The 19,451-nt window shown below is 44.9% G+C and overlaps 1 protein-coding gene across 5 annotated transcripts; it reads left to right on the forward strand.

Annotated features, from left to right (window-relative positions):
• The first annotated feature begins 1,681 nt into the window (after window positions 1-1,681).
• LOC115615126 (ubiquitin-conjugating enzyme E2 variant 1) lies at window positions 1,682-18,440 on the forward strand. Of its 5 annotated transcripts, none has more exons than XM_030502901.1 (4): window positions 1,682-1,755; window positions 12,570-12,718; window positions 16,039-16,164; window positions 16,558-18,440. In XM_030502901.1, exons 1-4 carry the CDS (start codon window positions 1,734-1,736, stop codon window positions 16,702-16,704), a joined length of 444 nt encoding a protein of 147 aa, XP_030358761.1. In that variant the 5' UTR covers window positions 1,682-1,733; the 3' UTR covers window positions 16,705-18,440. The 5 variants fall into 5 exon arrangements, with proteins under 5 accessions (XP_030358761.1, XP_030358762.1, XP_030358760.1 ...); XM_030502902.1 differs by having other exon boundaries at window positions 1,682-1,749; XM_030502900.1 differs by lacking the exon at window positions 1,682-1,755 and adding an exon at window positions 2,398-2,550.
• The last annotated feature ends 1,011 nt before the right edge of the window (window positions 18,441-19,451 follow it).

Here is a 19,451-nt window from a genome sequence, read left to right on the forward strand (position 1 = left end):
GGACCAACAAGAAGCCCTGCTCTGAGACAGCATTTGCTGAACAAACGTGAGGCAGCCACCATGTGAGGAAAGGGGGTATGGCGCCAGCCTGAGGACCATGCTGTGGATGGAAGTGCGTCTGGCGTGGGTTTGTCCTGTGCTATTTTAAAAAGGGTTTAAAAACAACTCAAGGGCTTGTCTTGTGTGAATAGCTGTGCATCTAACAACAGGCATCAGACTTGCCTACATGAGATAGGGCTAAATCTGGAGGTTTTGGCTCAGATGCAATGTTTGTCTGTAATCCTCCTGGAACTTGACTAGCAGCAGGTGTAAGTGGAAGGGGAGCTGTGGTTGGTAGGGGGTTAAACCAGTCACCCACCTCGCCCCACAAAGCTACTGATCATCCATCTGGAGCAAGAGGGTCTCCGTCTGCTTGATACCAAATATCTCTGTCCATCTCTATGGTGCTGTGCTCGGCCACGGCAGCAGCAGGGCCTCTGCTGGTGCTGGTTCCTCATCTCCCGGCCAGGTTTGGTGAGCTCGGATGCCACCTAGCTGCTCTGTTCTTGTCTCCTACTGCCGCGCTCAGCCCCGTCTGAAAGGCAGTATGGGAACTGAATGGAATAAAATCCAACCAGAAAGGCAGACATTGCTGTTTTAAAGTAGCTTCAAAGAATACTTGATACAACCAGTACTTTACCTCTGTTTGCTGCTAAAAGCTGTGTGTGTTAAAGTTGGCTTAACTGAGTAAATGGCTTAAAATGCTTGGGTCTGCAAAACATTTTGCTTTGTAATTGTTATGATGTCTTGGGGCACATTTTTTGGAATAGGTGTTGCAAGACAAAGCAGAATTCATTTTCCTCCTTTTTTTTTTTTTCTCTGTTATTACTGTTTTAACTGGAGAAAGTGGAACATGTGCTGCTGATTAAAACACGGCGTTGTACCTCTTACTGATGTTCCTGATGTCTCTTCTGGATTCATATTGTCTTATTTTAGGCCTGAAGGTGTCTTTCATTGCTGTGTATGAGCCAGCAGCCACCTCCTGGAGCACAAGGAGGCAGAATGTGTGGTTGTGTCCGTGCCCCCCATTGCACAGGGAGCTGCTGTGCTGTGCCCTGGACGTGCCCCCCGTGCTGCAGCCCTGACCTCGCAGCCCAGGGCCGAGCAGGGGCTGCCGCAGTGGAGGCTGGTGCATGTCTGCACTGTTGGAGGGCAGTAACTGAACTGCTCTGCTCTGCGCAGGGCTGTGTCCGCGGCCTCCCTTTGCTGAGCATCACAGGGCGAGGTTCTGATGCAAACGCACAAGCAACATCAGAGCATTACAAAGCGACTATGAATATCTGAAAGCAGTAGGAGAGCTAATGCTGCTGTGCTCCGGCTGTAATGAGAACAGCTTGCCAATTATTCATATTAATTGCATGTGAGTTTTATGGGCTGTTCAATGCTTGAGCGCACTGGTGCTTCAGAGCTCCCTGGGGGGCTCGCTGGGGTTCCTTTCCCCAGGGTTTCCCGCTGGAGCGGGCAGAGGTACCCCCCGCTGCCAGCCCCCTCCGATCCCGGGGAGCCCGCCCGCCCGCGCATCGGAGCTCTGCAAGCTCCCTGCGTGCACCACAGAGCTCTCCTTGCAGCCGTCTAGCCCCGCCCCGCCGCGGCCTCCCCTTAGCGCGCCCGCCCGCGCCGCGCCCTCAGAGCCGCACTTCCCGCGTTGCGCTGACGTGTGGGAGGGGGCGGGGCTCCGGCGGCAGCGGCGCAAGATGGCGGCCACCACGGGTGCGGGTGAGCGGGCGGCGGGGCCGCGGGGCCGCGGGCTGGGGGGACCGCCCGGGGCCGCTCCTCACCGCGCGGCAGCCGCGGGCCGGGCGGGCGGCGGGCTGCGGGCGGCCCGGCTGGGCTTGTCGGGGCCGGAGGGGCGGCGGCGGCCGCTAGGCCGGGAGGCGCCCGGGGAAGGGGCGAGGGCGGCGGCCGCGGGGGAAGGGGCGGCGGCGGCGGGGCCGGCCTGAGGGGCGCGGCGCGCAGGGGGCTTGGTGCCTGGCCGCGGTGGGGGGGTCCGGCCCCGCTCCTAACCCGCGGCGCCCGGGCGGGCCCGGCCGGCGCCTCCCTGGGGGCTGCCGAGGCCTCGCGGTGGGAGCGGCCCCGGCGGGGCGAGCCTGGTCCGGGACCGGGAGGGGCGGGTGGAGCCGGCCCGGCCCGGCGGAAAGCGTGCCCCGGCGCCCCGTGCGCTGTCTGCGGGAAGCGGCGCTGGGCCCTCCGGCGGAGCCGGGACCCCCCGCCCGGGCCCGCAGCCCTCGGCCCGGCCCTGCGGTTCGGGCCTGGGCGCTGTGAGCCGTGGAGCGCGCCCGGCGCGGCGGCTTGTGCCCGGGCTCGGCCCCGCAGGGCCGCGAGGCTGGCTCCTCTTCTGCGGGTGAGCTCCGTGTGCTCGGAGCTGGGCCCCGGGTCCGCAGCCGCGGTGGTCGCTGAGCCCTGACTTATGTGCGTGAAATCAGCGCCTTTAAAATCCTCATTCACTAATAATATCTTCCTGTTACATCAGAGGGATGGAACTTCCTTGTCAGGATGCATGTGCTTCCAGTAGTCAATATGTTCTTTTTTGCCTTTAAAATTGCTCCTCGCCCGCTTTGAGTAGTTAAACAAATCCTGCCTTTGCACTTAGCATCACACATTAAGCAGAAATACTGCAACTACATTTGGAGTAGGGTTTTTTTGGCTGACATTCTTTAATGAACTTAGATCGAATAAATTAGTTTCGCTTCTGTTTAGCCTGTTTCATTTTCCTGTTTTCATGAGTCCCATATGGGGTTTCCAATGTGCCACTGTAATACTTGTGTTAAAATTGCTTCCTCTCAAGTTTGAGATCACCAGCAGATTCCTCTTGCAGATAAAACAGATATTTGCAGTTCTTTTTTTACAGATAGGTCTCCATTGATGACAAGTTTCAACTTTTAAGAATAAGCATCACAATGCGGATAACTTGTAGTAATCAAGTTTATATGCAGTGGGTGCTGTCCTGAGAACCGCGTTTTACAGATCTGTGTTTGAACGTAATGTGGTTGTGAGGTGTTGGAACACTTGATTAAAGTACACAACAAATGTAGCGGAGCCTTCTTCCCCCTCCTGTGTCACGTTGTTCTGGCTGCCATGCTTTCCCAATAATCCTCTCAAGCTGCTGACTTTTCAGTTTGTGTTTGGCTGGAGGAACAAGGCAAGTGTTTTTCGTTTTAAGCCAGTGCAGCTTCGTGAATTAATTGTCTGAGTGGCCATGGAGGGGTATGTGTGGAAGGGGGCTTGGACTGTGGTGGTGAAGCCCAAAGCTAGTCCTACTGCACAGCTTTCCTTTTGCAGCTAGTGGTCTTCGTGATAAGCTGTCATTAACCATCATCTGCTAGCCACATGGTGTCTTTTTGGATTGCTTCCTGCTACTACATGGATTTCTGAAAGCTGTCTCGTTTCTTTAGTGGATGTGTGAAGCAGTGCACAGACAGGTAGATGTGGGTAGGGGTATCGGTGTCTAGTGTCTACGGTGTGGGCATTTGGCAAGCACTGCACTTCAGCTACTCGTGAGATCCTGAGTGTTTAACTGCTGCTGGGCGGTGGCGAATAAATCAGTTGTGACTTACAAACGTGTTGCAGTAACTGAACTTTTTCAGTAAACCCCAGATTCAGTCTGGGAGAACCTTCAGGTACAGACCAGCAGCTTACACTGGTGGAAGCCTTTGAGCCTTGTCTGGCTGTAAATCATGGGCTGCCTTACCAGCAGTGGTCTGTTTTCTTGTTGCCTTAGTAAAGGATGGAGATTCTCCTGATAATGAGAAGAACGTAGTGTCCAGTTACTTGTGGTGGTGGTGGCACTGCAATGCAGTTTGTATTGTTCCCTCTTGACACTGCACTGAAGGCATTGCCCAGCACACACAAATAGAGCCAGGAGGTAACACCACCTTGTTCTCCACCACTGATCACTTCGCTGTGGGCAAGTAGCTTAGTAGTGTTTTTACTCAGATGTAAAATAGATTTTGCTAATATTTGTTTCATGGAATCTTAATTTATTCATATTTGTTGATAATAATCACTTGAATATGTTTGATACCCTGAGTTCAGCAAAGGAGCTTAAACAGAGGTTGAGGATGAAAAATGAGTCCGTCTTTAAGAGCAGCTACTGGCCCAGAGGAAGAAGTAGTAATAAATGTCCCTGTAACTTAAGAAAGTCATAGGGCTGGTCCTGGCAATCAGACAAGAAAGCATTATATTTGTATCTAATAAACAGGTAGAAATAATTAACAGGGGAAAAACCAACCCTCACCTGGAAGAAATGTTATGATGCAAGGTCCAGCAGTATCAATCACTTTGCGGTGGTTTAACCCCAGCTGGGAGCTCAGTACCAGGCAGCTGCTCGCTCCCAGCCCCCCCAGCAGTGGGATGGGGAGGAGAATCAGGAAAAAGGTCAAACCCATGGTTTGATAGAAGAACAGTTTAATGATTAAAGTATAATATACTACTACTAACCATAATAGTAATAATGAAGAGGGAAATAGAGAGGGAGAGAAACAAAAGACCCAACCAACTAAGAAATGACAACGATGCACAGTATGGTTGCTCACACCTGCTGACCAATGCCCAGCCTGTCCCTGAACAGTGGTCAGCCCCTCCTGGCTAACTCCCCCCAGTTTATATACTGAGCATGATGTTCTATGGTATGGAATATCCCTTTGGCTAGTTCAGGTCCTGGCTGTGCTTCCTCCAGCTTCTTGTGCCCCTCCTCACAGGCAAAGCATGAGACTGAAAAGCCCTTCATCAGGGTAAGAGCTATTTAGCAAGAACTAAAACATCGGTGTGTTATCAGCATTATTCTCAGACTAAAGACAAAACACAGCACAGCTGCTAGGGAGAAAATTAACTATCCCAGACAAAACTTACATAGAGAATTCTGCATTGCTGATGATGTGGGATTCCTGCACACACAATTAATATATTGATAAAAAGAAAGGGTTGACTTTAATCATTGTAATAAGGCTCTTCACAGGAGACTACAAACACCCAAACTGTAAGTGTATGTCTACCCATCCTTCAGACTGAAGTGTTGTGCAGGAGCACTCAGCTGGCTTGAGTACCAGAGGTGATCTAGCTGAGAGATCCAAGGTTCCTCAGAGGCTCATGCACCCCGTGGCCCTGCAGGGAAGCTGGGCTGCGTGGAGTCTGTGTTGCAGTTAGACTACAGGAGCTTGCTTTTCATTGCTGTCCTGCAGACTCTGATATTATGATGGGTCAAATACTGACCATGTTGGCCTGTGGAGTCCTATTTCTCTAACTTGCATCCTGGAAAAAGTTTAACAATTTCTTTTAACCCACTTTTCTCTCACAGATCTGTTTAGGGGCTCCGTTGCAGGGCTGTGGTAGAGACTGTGCTTACCAACAGGCTGGATGAACTGAGTGATAAAATGATTTCCCCAGATGTAAGTTATGCAAAGTCAGAGGAATGTGAAGAACTACAGAAGGGTGATTCATTGGGTATACAGTCACGATAGTGCTAATATGTGTGTCTTAATACCCCTAACAGAGAAGAACACAGATCAGTTTTAGTACAGTGTATTAAAAGTATGCATTTATAGTTGCTGAGGGACCCATAACATTACTGTGAACTCAAATTTATGCTTGCAAAAAGCAAATGAGACATTACAGTGAGGAAGAAACTGTGTACTGAAGGGTATGGAAGGTGTACCTGCCTCTGCAAATGGACCGTGATGTCTCCTTTGGAGGGCACTGCATACAACAGTCACTGTTATCCGAAAATAAATATTGCCAGCCACTGAGTACTTTCTGAGTCTGTAAGTAAAATACTCAAGGGTAGGGAAAAAGTAATTGAAGAGAAAATGGGAAGATAAATTATGCCTTCTTAAATGAGATGAACCGTAAGAGCACAGGAAATAGCAGATGCTAAAGGAGCTGATTGAAGAGCTTCTTTGTGTATTGTAATGGAAGGATGCAGCAAATTAAATAAAAAGGTAAATAGTTTAAGATTTACAAGAAGATACTCAGTTGAATGTATAATGATACAAATTACATAATGTATTTGAAAAACACCATTCTGGCTGAGAACTTAAAATGATTCATTATTGTATTAAATATGTAAGTAGCTAAGAGCCACAGAAGATATAATACTGGCAGATAAGGTGTGTGAAGGTCGGGATTGTCAGGTTGTGAAAGTGTTTTTCATCTATTGCAAGGCAAGATGGAATTACTCTGTTTGCACCTCCTGATGAGTTTGTGCGCTTTCCTCCCAGGTCTGACCTGGGCCTGGCCCAGAAGCAGAGCCCAGCAGTGTGCATCCTGCCTCTGTCCGCCTGTGCTGAGCTCTGCTGTTAAACTGTACCGAGCAGGTAACACTGCCTTAGTCTCTCAGTGTGGCATCTTGCACTTCAAAGCTTATCTCGGAAACGGTGAGCCTGCTCGTGCGTTCACCTCTGGGTGGGTGGTGTGAGTGTAAGAAAACTTAGCAATACTTTGTGGTAGAAGAGGCAGCTGGAGGAAAGTGCTCGGCTCTCAATCACTGGCCACCGTTTCTTTTCACAATGCCAAGAGGAAATGGTGGGGTTTTCCCTGGTGAGATTTAGCGTAAAGATTTTGTCCAGGATGCTAGTTCAAGGTGACTTATTTTCTAGAGTAACTTCTGGCTCAGCTGGTAATGTTTCACTTTTCAGCTGTGATATAAGCCACAGGATGAATCTGATTTTAACTCTTCTGCATCTAACAAGATGTATTTGGCTTCAGACCTCAGTGATGCTGCCAGTCTGCCTCAGACAAATGTTTTAACATGATCTCTTTCCAAGTAAAGTGCTTAAAGTGTTGAAAGACAGAACCAGTTCTCTGGCTTACACAACAGTAAACACTTCAGTTTGTTTGAAGTGCTCAGGAAGCTATTTTGGGTCTGCAAAATAACTTGGTACCTGTCTGCATTATCAGAGTGGAAGTCACAACTATAAAGATGATGCAAGAAGTCTAAAGTTCCTGTCTCCCAAAGCTTTTGTGACAATTGCTTTTTTTGTTTGAGTTTTTATTCAGTTTGATATATTCCATCACTTCTATATCACTGGAATGAGGAATGATTTACTGGGTTTTTTACAATGGCAGTGCTGCAAGGGCAAGCTATCAAATTTGCAGTAGTAGCAGTCTCTGCAAAAAGGTGAGAAATGTATTGGAAAAGATGTAATTAAGACTTAATATCAAATACACAAAAAACAAGCAACGGAAGGGGCTTTAACGTATTAAGCAACAGAGGCGTTAAAAGCTATTGGATTTTGGCTCACTTGGATTACTGTAAATTAGGAGCTAGTACAGAAGCAGAGTTAAAATTGGCCTGAAAGGGCAATGTGATAAGTTGCCTGTTACATCTTGACATCTAAGTGAAGATGTCAAGAAATCTTCAGCAAAATGAGAGTTCCTCTCCTTAGAGCTTTGCTGGGCCATGTATTTGTCGTGTAGTCCTGAAGAGAAATGCTTGTAACTTGATTTTGCCTTTAGAAAGGAAAGAGAAATGTATTCCTGAAGTTTTTGAGGTGTATTTTTTTGTTCTGCAGACACTGACGAAAACACTTCAAGTAGAGGATCTACTCTCAAAGGCACGTTGTCCACCTTGTTTCACTGTGCTGTGTTCAGGTTGTTAAGGTTTCTGTGAATGTGGAATTGCTTCCACTGTATAACTGGGGAAAATGAAAGATTAAAAAGTATAGTCTGTCACAAAGTGTTGAATGTAACTTGTTAAATACATATCATGTACTTCACATGAATGTAAATTTAAGATGAGAAAAATTCCAGGCTGGTAAATTACTCTTAAAACTATCGTCAGACACATTCAGTTGTGCGTCTTTAGTAGTGCTGTAATGTAAAGTAAATCTGAGGGTGCTTGGGGCCCTTCAAAAATCCAAGTTGGCATTTAACTGTCTTCCAGGAACAATTCTGTTCTTTCCAAGTGCAGAACTTTCCTTACGGAGATTCTGACCAGACACAGTCAAACTCCTTGTGTCCTCATTTCAGCTTGCTGTCTCTGTCTTGCAGCTCACTGCTTAGCAAGCAACTGGGTTGTGAGGAGTTGTGGTAGCGAAGGCTCATCAGTACTGCTCTGCCTGGTATTAAGTGAAAACAGAAGGTCCTGATTCCATCTGAAGGCTGAAGAGGATGTCACCCAAAACCTAGCAGCTTCTTAACTGCAGCTTTAAACTCTGTAAAGTACACATCCTCACTTTCTGGAAAACTCAGGCTCTGGTTTAGTTTGGGTCTCTAGTTTTCCATAAAAATATTTCATGAACTTTTTTTAACTGGTGAACTAATGTGCAGGGTTGAGGCTTCACAAATGCACCTTTACTAAAAGGTGAGCTTTCAGAAAGACGCTACAAACCTGTAAGATTGGAGATCTTACCTTATCAGTACAATTATCATTTAACTTTCATAGGTTTGTTGTTGTGATTAATAGTAAATACCTCCTTTTGCTTGGAAATGCTTTTTCAGTTCCATTTCTGGGAGTGTTTCTCTGTGGTCAGGCAAGCTGCAAGTGAAGCAATTATCTAGATACTACTGTATTTTTGTTTCAAAGGAAACTGCTATTTGAGAGTCTTCTTGAGCCATAGCAGAGGCTAAATTAAAATGCATAATGAAATACTTTCAACAAACTGATTACTTTTTAATTGCCTCTTACTTTATTTAGGTTTTCTTGTGTTAAATGGACTCTTAGAAAAACAGGTTGGTTTGGTTACTGCCTTGAAGGTCTCCATTGCTACGCTGAAAAGATTATGCAAGGTATTTACTGGGGGGCGGGAGGATGACACGTAGTTGACTCATGGTTCTGTCAGCTGGTGCAGGACATCTCCCAACTCTGAAGCTGCCATGATTTAGCCATGGAAGTTATTTACCAAATACTGTGTATGCCTAGAAAAGATCAGGTCACTTTCTAGGAATCTTGGCGGAGAGCGAACATCATGATGATACGTTTGCATGCAACCACAAGTGATAAAGCTTGTGTGGTTTCTGAGGTTGGGGTCCCCGTGGGATGTGGTAGCTGACCATGAGTGCTGCAAGCCATTGCAACTGAAGAGGAGATGGGGTTGGCTTAATGGCTTCATGTGTCTTTCCAGGCTGACAGAAGGGTGAATCTGGTCTTTTACTCTGCCTTCCTTAAGGGCACGTTATTCAGAAATAATTTAAAGCATTTGTGATCATATGGCCATAGTCTTTTATATGTAGATGCGTGTTTTTCTTCCTGTTGAATCTCCTGAGAACGTGTCAGGGAGGAGCTGAACTGCTGTTGTTGATTTGACTCTGAACTTGCCTTCTGTAGTGGCTGAGGTGCTTCTCTTCTGTTACACCTCTGAGCTTTAGCATAAGGGATAAAACATTTTAGAAGGCAGGGATGCTGTTGGACAGGGTGGTTTGTTGTAAAGTGACCAGTCATCTCTCATGGTAATTTTATTGTCTGTGAAGTGCATCAAATCTTGACTATTATGTATTTCCCTTTCGGCACCTCCTTTTGCCACTCATGCTCCTGTAGTGCTCACAAGTGAGCAGTTGCTGTGGAATTAATAGCAATTTATGTTAACGTTTTCTGTGTGATAGGAAGCCAGTGCACGGTATGACTAGCTAGCTCTCTGTAGACCTCAGACTTGTCAGAACTCTACCGTCCTGTTTGACTCTTATGGCTCTGATTCATGCTGAATCAGAGCAGCTGGATCTGCGGAGGGCTCAGAAATAAAGTGGCCTTCTCTTCCTGTAAGGTTGTAAAGCCAAGCTGAGCTCTGGTTAGCAAATGTGACAATTAAAGCTGCCTTTCAGCCCTGGTTGTGGCCTTCTCGAATATATACATGATGATGTCATTTTTAATTACATGATTACTTAATTTTCTTCACACAGGATTCCTGCCTTGCTCTGTGAACAGGGTGTGTGATGTGCAGAGGGAGGGTGGACAGGCAGTGGTTTTTGTTGCCTCCTTTAATGCGTGGCCTGTGTGTGTGCTTACCATAAAGCTGATTCCTCCTGTGTTGTTTGTTTTAGTCTATGTAAATATCAGTAAATTATCTTTGAACCACTGGTAAATATGGAGTGGTATTATCAAGTGCTGAAGTACAGAGACTGAGAGGATGTTTGTTAAGCATCACGATGTGGTCCACAGAGAGTATTTTTTATCAACGCAACACATCCAAGGCAGGTCTTCTGCTGGCTTCAGCTTATTGCTTCTGTGAGTGGGGAGAGGCTCAGGTCGGGTTTCTAATAATAACCACCAACGGTTTCCTCTGCGGCACCACCTGCATTGTTGAAGAGCTCTGTGTCAGACGCAAGGGTGGAGTTCACCCTCCAAAAGGACCTTTTGTTTCTTCTTTGTCCTCCTTTGCTGGCTGTTTCTTTCCCTGGGCGCCAGCAGGCAGGGCTGAAACCCAGACAGCAGCTCCAGGCATCGCAGCCGTGAGTCATTCCCCATCACCAGCGTTCCCATGCAGCCACTGCTGCAGTAGTGAAATAGGTTGTGTGTGTAAGTAAAGGTGGCGCCTTGTCCTTCATCTCGTGCTCCATCTGTTTCTCTTGTCCCCCAGCTCTCTTATCCCCTGTGTTGGAGGTAGACTGCTCTCTTCTCTGTTTCCCCTAGCTACAGCATGGAGAGCTTTAGGAATGTAGTTGAAAATGGGGTGACTAATCATGGTTCAGGTATGAACTGCATACTTGAACCTTCATGTGCCCAAGGTACACAAAATACACACTGCATACTTTTAAGACTTACTGAGAGGGGAGATGCTGGAGCTTTTTGTGCAGGGGAAGCAACAGTGGTTCCCAAGAGGTCTTCTTACCACTGATGGTTTGGGGCTTGGTTAATCTTATGGGGATGGCTTCACCAGCCCCAACTGACTCATTTCCTTTTGCAGCCAAAGATTGGTATTACTCAGCAGCCATGGTAACAGCACGGTCTCGCTGGGAGTTGAAGATGCACGTTTGGCATGGAGTTGTGTTTGATTCGTGCTCTGCAGCCCCCACACGTGTGGTTTGGTATAGCCAGTGCAGGTCTGGCTTCTTCTGGTGCCACTTTTCTGACTCCAGGTTTCTCTTCATACAGCTGTGTTACTGAATCATGCTTCCTTGGGATAGTCTTGAACATACAATCACAGAATGGTTTGGGTTGGAAGGGACCTTAAGATCATCTAGTTCCAACCCCCTGCCATGGGTAGGGATGCCTCACACTAGACCATGTTAGGTGTGTCTATCAAGGACTGCATTCCATGGGGTGAGGTCCTTCAGGAACAGGCTGCTCCAGCGTGGGTCCCCCATGAGGTCGCAAGTCCTGCAGCAAAACTGCTCCAGCATGGGCTCGTCTCCCCACAGGGCCACAGCTCCTGCCAGGAGCCCACTCCCTGGGCTGCCAGTGGAGATCTGCTCCACATGGACCTCCATGGGCTGCAGGGCACAGCCTGCCTCACCGTGCTCTGCACCACGGCCCGCAGGGGAATCTGCTCCAGTGCCTGGAGCACCCCTTCCCTCCTTCACTGACCTTGGGGTCTGCAGACTTGTCTCTCACATATTCTCACTCCTCTCTGCTGTTGGTGTTACACAGGTGGGTTTTTATGCCTTCTTAACTATCCCAGAGGCACTACCACCGTTGCTGATGGGCTCAGCCTTAGCCAGCAGCAGGTCTGTCTTGGAGCCAGCTGGCATTAGCCCTGTCAGGCGCAGGGGAAGCTTCTTTTGGACACAGGGGTGGCTTTCTTCTCACAGAAGCCACCCCTCTAGCCCCACCTGCTACCAAAACCTTACCACACAAACCCAATACAAAAGAGAAGTGGTGGTAGGCTGCATTTATGTTTTGTGATGACTGAGCTACAGATACCTTGAAGAAGAATGAGTAATTAAGTGCCCTCTGGCCTGGGTTCAAGACCCTTTTTTGCCACAGACTCGGTGTGTGAGCTTGGATATGTCACATAAGCTCTCTATGCCATTGTTTTCCATTCATGTAATAGAGATAAGAAAATTTCCCTGTTCTGCTGTGTGTTTTGAGGATAAATGTGCCAACATCTAAGTGCGGAAATTCCTTGGTGGTGGAGGTCATGAGTACAAAGGATGCTATTGCTGCTGACAAAGCCCACTTAAATTAACTTCAGATTAACCTACTGTTATGAGTTTTATTTGCCTTGAATGATATTTTTAACATTTGAATGGTATTTTTAAAAGCTCTGAGTAAGTTGAGTGCTGTCAAGCCTCTAATTTTGTAGAATCTTCTAAATTTTTACTATAAATCATACAGACAAGTGCTAATTAGAGCTCCATAATACTGTGTATCTCTGAATGGACAGAGATTTCCTGTCATTTTACTGCCTGCCCCAATACCTAGCCTGTCATCCTTCTAGCATGAGTAATTGTGGATACCTTGATTTTGCTTGTAAAATCCAAGCTAAATATAGGGGTATCCTTTTCATAGTGTTGAAATGTTGTCATTCAAAAACAGGTGATATTTTTATGGATTTACCCAAAATGTTGTCTGTAGCATGAGCAAAAGTACCAGCGCAATTACTTTGGGTTTATTTCTTTACTAAATTTCTCAACTCAAAATATTTTTGGGATGTTTTTTTCAGGAGTAAAAGTTCCTCGTAATTTTCGTCTGTTGGAAGAACTTGAAGAAGGTCAGAAAGGAGTAGGTGATGGAACAGTTAGCTGGGGCCTTGAAGACGACGAAGACATGACACTTACAAGATGGACAGGAATGATTATTGGACCTCCAAGAGTAAGTTACCTGCTTAAATATGAAAATGATACTGTTACTTTTATTTTTCTTCTCCGCTTTCTTCTCTTAATCTAACCACTGAAGTGGAAAGCAAAACATAAATGAGTGAAAAAACACTTTAGCAAGTGATTTATGTTGAAGGTTCAAGTTCCATATAATAATGGGATTCATGTATCTATGTGTCTTTTGCTTTTAATTTGGAATATTTTTAGTGCCTTTCTCTGGTTAGTTCTGTTACATGTCTGCTTTATATTTACAGATTCATTAAGACATAACTTTTGAGATTCCAGGATTCTATTATCCTGTACTCTTGAATACGCAAGGTTTAAAATCCTTCGGCTAGTGAGATTACATATGGAGCTAATGTAGGTAAAACGTGGATGTTTTGTCCAGTACTGCTAGTCTTTCTGCTGTTTCTTGTTGAGTTTATGGGTTGGTTTTTATTGCAGCAGTACTGACTTGCTCTTGTAGAGTTTCAGCTAACTTGGGAAACTCAAATTTTTATGAATTTAATTTCTTCTCTGAATGTTCTTTCCCAAAGTAGCTTCTTACAATGCTACTCGTCTTTGTGGTGGTATTGTTGAATTCTCACTCTCTTCTCCCCTCAAACCCTGCTAAACTGTGGGTCTCCACTCTGGTAGTGAACTTGAGGACTTAATTGTGCCTTGTACGTATGCATGTATTCTAAACCCAAAACTTGCCTGTTGTCTCCAGTTTCACCACATGTCTCTGTTCTGTGTCCTTAATATCCTTGCCATGTAGTGCAAGTAGCTGATTCTCCTTCCTGCAATAGTAGATGTTGTCTTCTACATCTGGCCTCAGTTTCACTTCTCAATAATTCCAGTGTTCTCTGTCTATTAAATGGAAACCTTTACAGATCTTTAGCCATGCTACTGCCCTGTGTGTTTCCCTTCTGTCACTTGCCTTTTGTGACACACCATGAGGTTGTACAAGAATTTGTATTATAATGGCATTACATGTGCAGTATTTCCATCCAGAAGTGTTGTTTACTTTTTTGTCTGCCATTGTTAACATCTCCCCATTTGCGATCATTTCATGTGTTTATAGTATGCCCAAATAATTTTCTAGAACAGCATTTGATTTTAGAACATTAATTGAGTGTTAATGAGCCTGCAGTAAGACTGTGAAGAAAGCTCGCTGTGTGCATACACTTCATGGAGAATTTAAGCAACCTTGAAATCCAATTTAGAAAATTAAATAGAAACTGCAGTGTGCAAACAGACATGTGCTGACTTAACCAGCAGTGATAGAAATGTGTAGTTCATGTCATACTGCCAACCAAGGCTAGAGGACTACCACGGAAGATGGTTCAGCTGTGCCTCTTTTGCCCTTCTGACACACTTTAGAACATAGATTTTTTTCCCAAAGCATCATGCTTTCTTATTGCTTGAAGGCAATGGTCTGTACTGGGAGAGATTCTGGGAACTTTGAGTCATTCTTGTTTGATAAGTGGCTGTCCTGCTTTCAGTACTGTTCATACTTGGTTATGTTATTACCATTTTTTTTCTTGCTAGGACGTGAGAATACTGGCAATGGGGAAATAAAAATGAAAATCCTATTTCCTTCTGGGTAAAAAGCAGTCACGCGTGAAGCAGGTGGAGGAATCTTGTCATGGGCATCCCGGAGGGAAAAATGAACCGTGGTGCAGAGTTAGATACGCGCTGCTGCTCTGCATGTCCCTGCTACCATACATGGAAGCATCCTTCTCCTTCCCAGACTTTGTGCGGATAGTTTCACAGCCAGTGATTCATCGTGTTTATACAAGCTATTTTAAAACAGTGTTACTGTCAAAACTTCAGCTTTATCTGCACATATTTTATATTGGCAATGGACATGTGCACAGGCAAGGGTTTCCATTCACTAGTCTTCATGTGGTGTGGTTATTTGCAAAGACCCTAAAAACCTGCATGAACCTCTGGGCTGTAGTTGCTCTGTGGACAAGGCACATTCAGGGGCTCAGCAGACCTGGGCAGGCCGAGCAGAGCTGACATAACTTTTCTCCCCAAAACTTTGTCACAGCACTCAGTTTGTCACTGCCCTGGCTGGGCATCTGGAAGGCTGTCTGGCAGAGGTGCTGGAGGGGTGACCAAGAGGTACTGGTGCCAGCCAGCACTGGCCAGTGCTGGTTTAAAGACCCTTCGTCTGCACACAAGAAGCAGCTGAGTCAGGAAGTCAGTTCTTACATTTTTGGTAGTGGTTTGCATCAAAAGCTCATTAATAAGGGAAATATTAAGATGTTCAGGGGTGTAACAGGCCCTGAAAGGGATTTCAGGGGGTTATATATTGTTCTTAAGATCCTGGTGGAGTGTTGTGCTCTGCTGCCACAGCTGAGCAGGAGCTGCTTCTGGGCTTCTGCACTCACGCGTTCTGGATTTTTGGTTGTGGTCACTGCCTTACGAGTTTAATGTTCATTACAGTGTTGAGGGTGCAGCAAATTGTGTCAGAAGCTCTAAATCTGGAGATCTTGTGTGCCTAAACTTCCCCATGATGATCCTTTTGCTGCTGTATACTTCTGCCAGCTGCCTGCATTGCCCAGCTTAGCTGGAGCTCTGTGCCAGGCTGCACTGGCTCAGCACATCGAGAAGAGTTACTCTCAGAATGCAGAATAACCTTAACTGTTGTTTCTCTTAATGAATTTTAAATATTGAAGATTCAGTGTAGCCTTTTAGTCTCTCATCTATATCCATTGATTGGTTAGTTAAGAACTCGTGATCCAGGATTTCTATTAGCTGTGAAGTATAACAGCGTTACTGCTGTGGAGACAGTGATAATGCTGTTTGGGATCGGGCTGTACTTGCAATGGGTTGAATCTCAGAGCATTCCCCTTTCTGAGAACCAGCACATTGGTTTATGACCAAGGAGGTATTTTTCAAGTGCAGTTCTAGGGCAGGCTTGCTTTAAGCAGTTAAAGCTGTGGCTTCAATTCCAAGGAAGAGAGTCTGGTTAGTGAAGTGGTAAAACAAAGCTGCTTTATAAGGATTAGCTGAAAAGTAGGTATCTGAGCTATATATGATGATTAAAAAAATCACTTCAGCTGGTGAATGGGAAGCAATGCCAGTTTCATTCCTTATATGAAAATTCCATGCTTAAAAGGCCAGTAGAATTTATTACCCTGAAGAGGGAGCATTTGATACTCTGAATATTAGAAAATGAACCCAAACCAGAGGTAGGCAGCACAGTATATAAGTGGCTGCCCTCATGTTTAGTAGTTTACACGTCCCTAAAGTAACCACTGTTTTAACCAAATGCTTACTGAACTGCCTGATGTAATTGTTTTCCTCCCTTTCTTCTCCCCTCAGACAATTTATGAAAACAGAATATACAGCCTTAAAATAGAATGTGGGCCTAAGTATCCAGAAGCACCTCCATTTGTAAGATTTGTAACAAAAATTAATATGAATGGAGTAAATAGTTCTAATGGAGTGGTAAGTTTTTTGGTTTTATTCATTTTAACATGGTTTTCATGTGCAGCTTCCAATTAATGCTTTGTTTTATACTTGCAACTTGCTTAGCTGTCTACTGCTTGCTGGTGCCGTTTGCCTTGAGGAGAAGGAAAAGGGGGTAGGAGGGAAGTGGACACGCCAAGTGTGTTCTGAAATCAAAATGTGGAATTGACTTTTCCTGCCCTTTTGCAACTCACAAGTAGTTGCATCGTGTGGGGATTTATTGTGCTTTTAGGAAACTGCTTGCTTGCTTCTGCTTGCTTTGGTTTCTCCCACTCAGACTTCTTACAGCCTCTTTAGTTGGAGGGTATGGGGGGGTTTTAAGTGTATCAAACATATCGATTCTGACAGGAATGATCTTTTTGTCTATTTTAGGTGGACCCCAGAGCCATATCAGTCCTAGCAAAATGGCAGAATTCTTATAGTATCAAAGTTGTTCTGCAAGAGCTTCGGCGTCTAATGATGTCTAAAGAAAATATGAAACTTCCTCAGCCACCTGAAGGACAATGTTACAGCAATTAATTAAAAACAAAACAAAAACAAAACCATGCCCCCCTTATTCAATTTAAGCTGTCTTCATTTTCCACAGTAGTAAATTTTCTAGATGCATCTTGTAGACCTCAGAATACTGGAAAGGAAGTTCCCATTCAAAGGAAGTTTTTTCATGAGATACTGTAAATGATACTAATTTTTTGGGGTTTTTTTGGGTTTTTTTTGGTTGTTTTGGTTTTTCATTTGAAATATAAGTTGTGCTATAACAAATAATCCTGTCGTGTAACCACTGTCCACATAGCTGAACTTCTGGTATCAGGAAAAGTCTATTTAAATTTATTACTGTCAAGACCAGTGTGGCACATCTAACGTAACTGTGAAAGCATCCATCCCACAATCACCTTGCTGTGTGTCTGGCCTGGGGTTTGGGTTTTTTTCTGTCTTTTGCAATAGAGTCGAAGCTCAGGGCTATTTATTAGAGTAGACACAAAGGTTTTTGCTTCCAGTACTACACTGGGCTTTATGGACTACTAATGGGGATGTGTGCTAACCTCAGTCATCCCTCCCTTTGTGCTATCTCTAGTAAAGGCTGAATGTGACTGTGGTCGTTTTTGGGTTTTTTATTGTTTTTTTTTAAAATGCCCTGATCTGGGGCAAGCATCCTTCTTCCCTTTGGCCAAGGCATAGATTGTATTTCTCTTCCTGGTCCCCCTCACCAGTGATGTGGGCTTTGGGTGAGGGATTCAGGGTTCTTTTAATCTCTTCCCTCTTCCCCTCTTTTTAGTGGGGATGCTGCTTTCTTTTTGCCCCTCTTTGTGACTCTTCTCACCCCTGGCCAGCAGGGGTAAGTGTTGGGGCAATAACTTGACCTGTTCCCTCCTGCTTATCATTTTGGTTTTGCAACAAATTTAGTCTTCACCAGCCTGGGAAACAAGAGTATCTATTCTGCTCGCAAACTTGGATTTCCCCTGTCCCTCCAGCACTGCTGCCACACCGCCAAGCTGGCCACGGCTGATGTTATTAGACAGGCTTTTGACGTGGTGAAAAGAGCAGTAATTTACCAGGATTGCTGAAACCTTCTGCTGCTGCCAAACTGTTATGGGGAAACCCTGCATACAGAGATTCTGAACACACACTCCAGCTCAAATAGTTGTATTTTGGTGCTTTGGATTGACCCAAGAATGTTAATTAACAAAATGTTGCACTTAACGTTTGGCCCTTCTAAAGATGTGACGACTACAGACAAATCAAATAAGTGTGGTAGATTTCGTTAGGATTCTGTAAGTCTTAGAAGAGAAATCTCCTCAGTGAAGATTTTGGTGCGTACAGCAGATTGAGGACCTTGATTGGCTTTGCATCCTGGCAAATCACTGCCTTTTCTGGTTTACTGTTTTGGACCACTAACTGCTGAAATGTGGATGCAAGCTTACATACAACCAACCTAGTGTGTCCTGAGTTTTATGAACAAATTCAGTGTTTGTGTAAAAAAAGAAAAGAAAAAAAAAAAGGAGAAAAAAAAAAAAGGAAAAGAGTAAAAATGAACACATTTTAAAGCAGCAGCTATCAAGTCAATGAACAATTGATGTTTCCATTAACTCTTTTGAGGAAAATATTAGTTGTAAGGATTTAACATCCTCTGTAATTAAAGTTTAACATAACAGTATTCCATAAGCAGCCTTTTTATTGTATCAGACCATTGCCTGATTTTAATATAATAAAAAGTGTGCATTAATATTAGAAGGCTTTAATTGTATTTATGTTTAGAATTTTGATCCCTTATGGAATTCTTGATTTGTTGGAAGTATCTTCCTACAGATCACGTTTAGCTAACAGTATGTAAACTGGTGGTAAAAGGCAATTGTCTTTATCCAGCTGCTGCTGCTGTGCCAAGGAGAATCTTTAGTTTTAGGTTAAACCTCAAACTCCCATAGGCTTGGCAGTTGGTAACATTACGTGATGCTGAGGAACTGCTGAAGTGAATTTCTAGGTAGATGTGCTGCCTGAAGGTGCTGTGTCATTGCAGTGACCTTTATGTGCTGTAGTCCTGAGGAAATCAAATCCCCGCACAGTTGCATGTTAACGCTGTCAAGTTCAAGCAGAACTTCACGTCCTGAAACTTTACCTGTTTTCCCTCAAGTAGCGAAGTGTAAAAAGCTGACCTCTCCAAATCTGGATACGAAACGGGGCTGTGAGATTTCAGCCTTTGCCAAGTGTAAAGCATCTCCGCTTCGGAGGATTGCCAGAAGGTACTCGTGCGTTCACTTGGGTGTTGTGGTGAAACAAGGCTCTTCCTGGGTTAGGAATGAGAAAGGGAATGATCTTTTATGAAACTTTGTGAAACTTGCTGCTGGCTTCTAGCCTGGAATGCTGCTCAGTCCTTTGGTAGCTCGGAGGGTATCTATGAAGACTAATACTTTGTCAGCGTCATGTGTGGGTGTTTATTTAAAATAGCTTGGTATGTGAAGATGTTAAACGGGAATTGGAACAATGCTCGATAATTATAGCATGCTGCTCGATTATCTCTGTTTTTCAGAGCTGTTCTAAGTGCCCTTGCCCTGTTTTGGAGTTGGTTGGTGCATGTTTGGGGCCTCCCCTGACCTTCGTACCTCAAGTAACAGTTTTAAAACCTTGAAACTGTCCCATTTGCTCTGCAAGTTGTACACGTTAGAGCATTCCACTCTGACCTGGGCTATGCTGGCAAGAGGCATGTGATGTTAACATTTGCCATATGAAGTGAGGTGGCACCTGAAGATCACAGAGGGGTTTACTGTGAGTTT

Source organism: Strigops habroptila, chromosome 13, assembly GCF_004027225.2.
Source record: "Strigops habroptila isolate Jane chromosome 13, bStrHab1.2.pri, whole genome shotgun sequence".
Taxonomy (NCBI): domain Eukaryota; kingdom Metazoa; phylum Chordata; class Aves; order Psittaciformes; family Psittacidae; genus Strigops; species Strigops habroptila.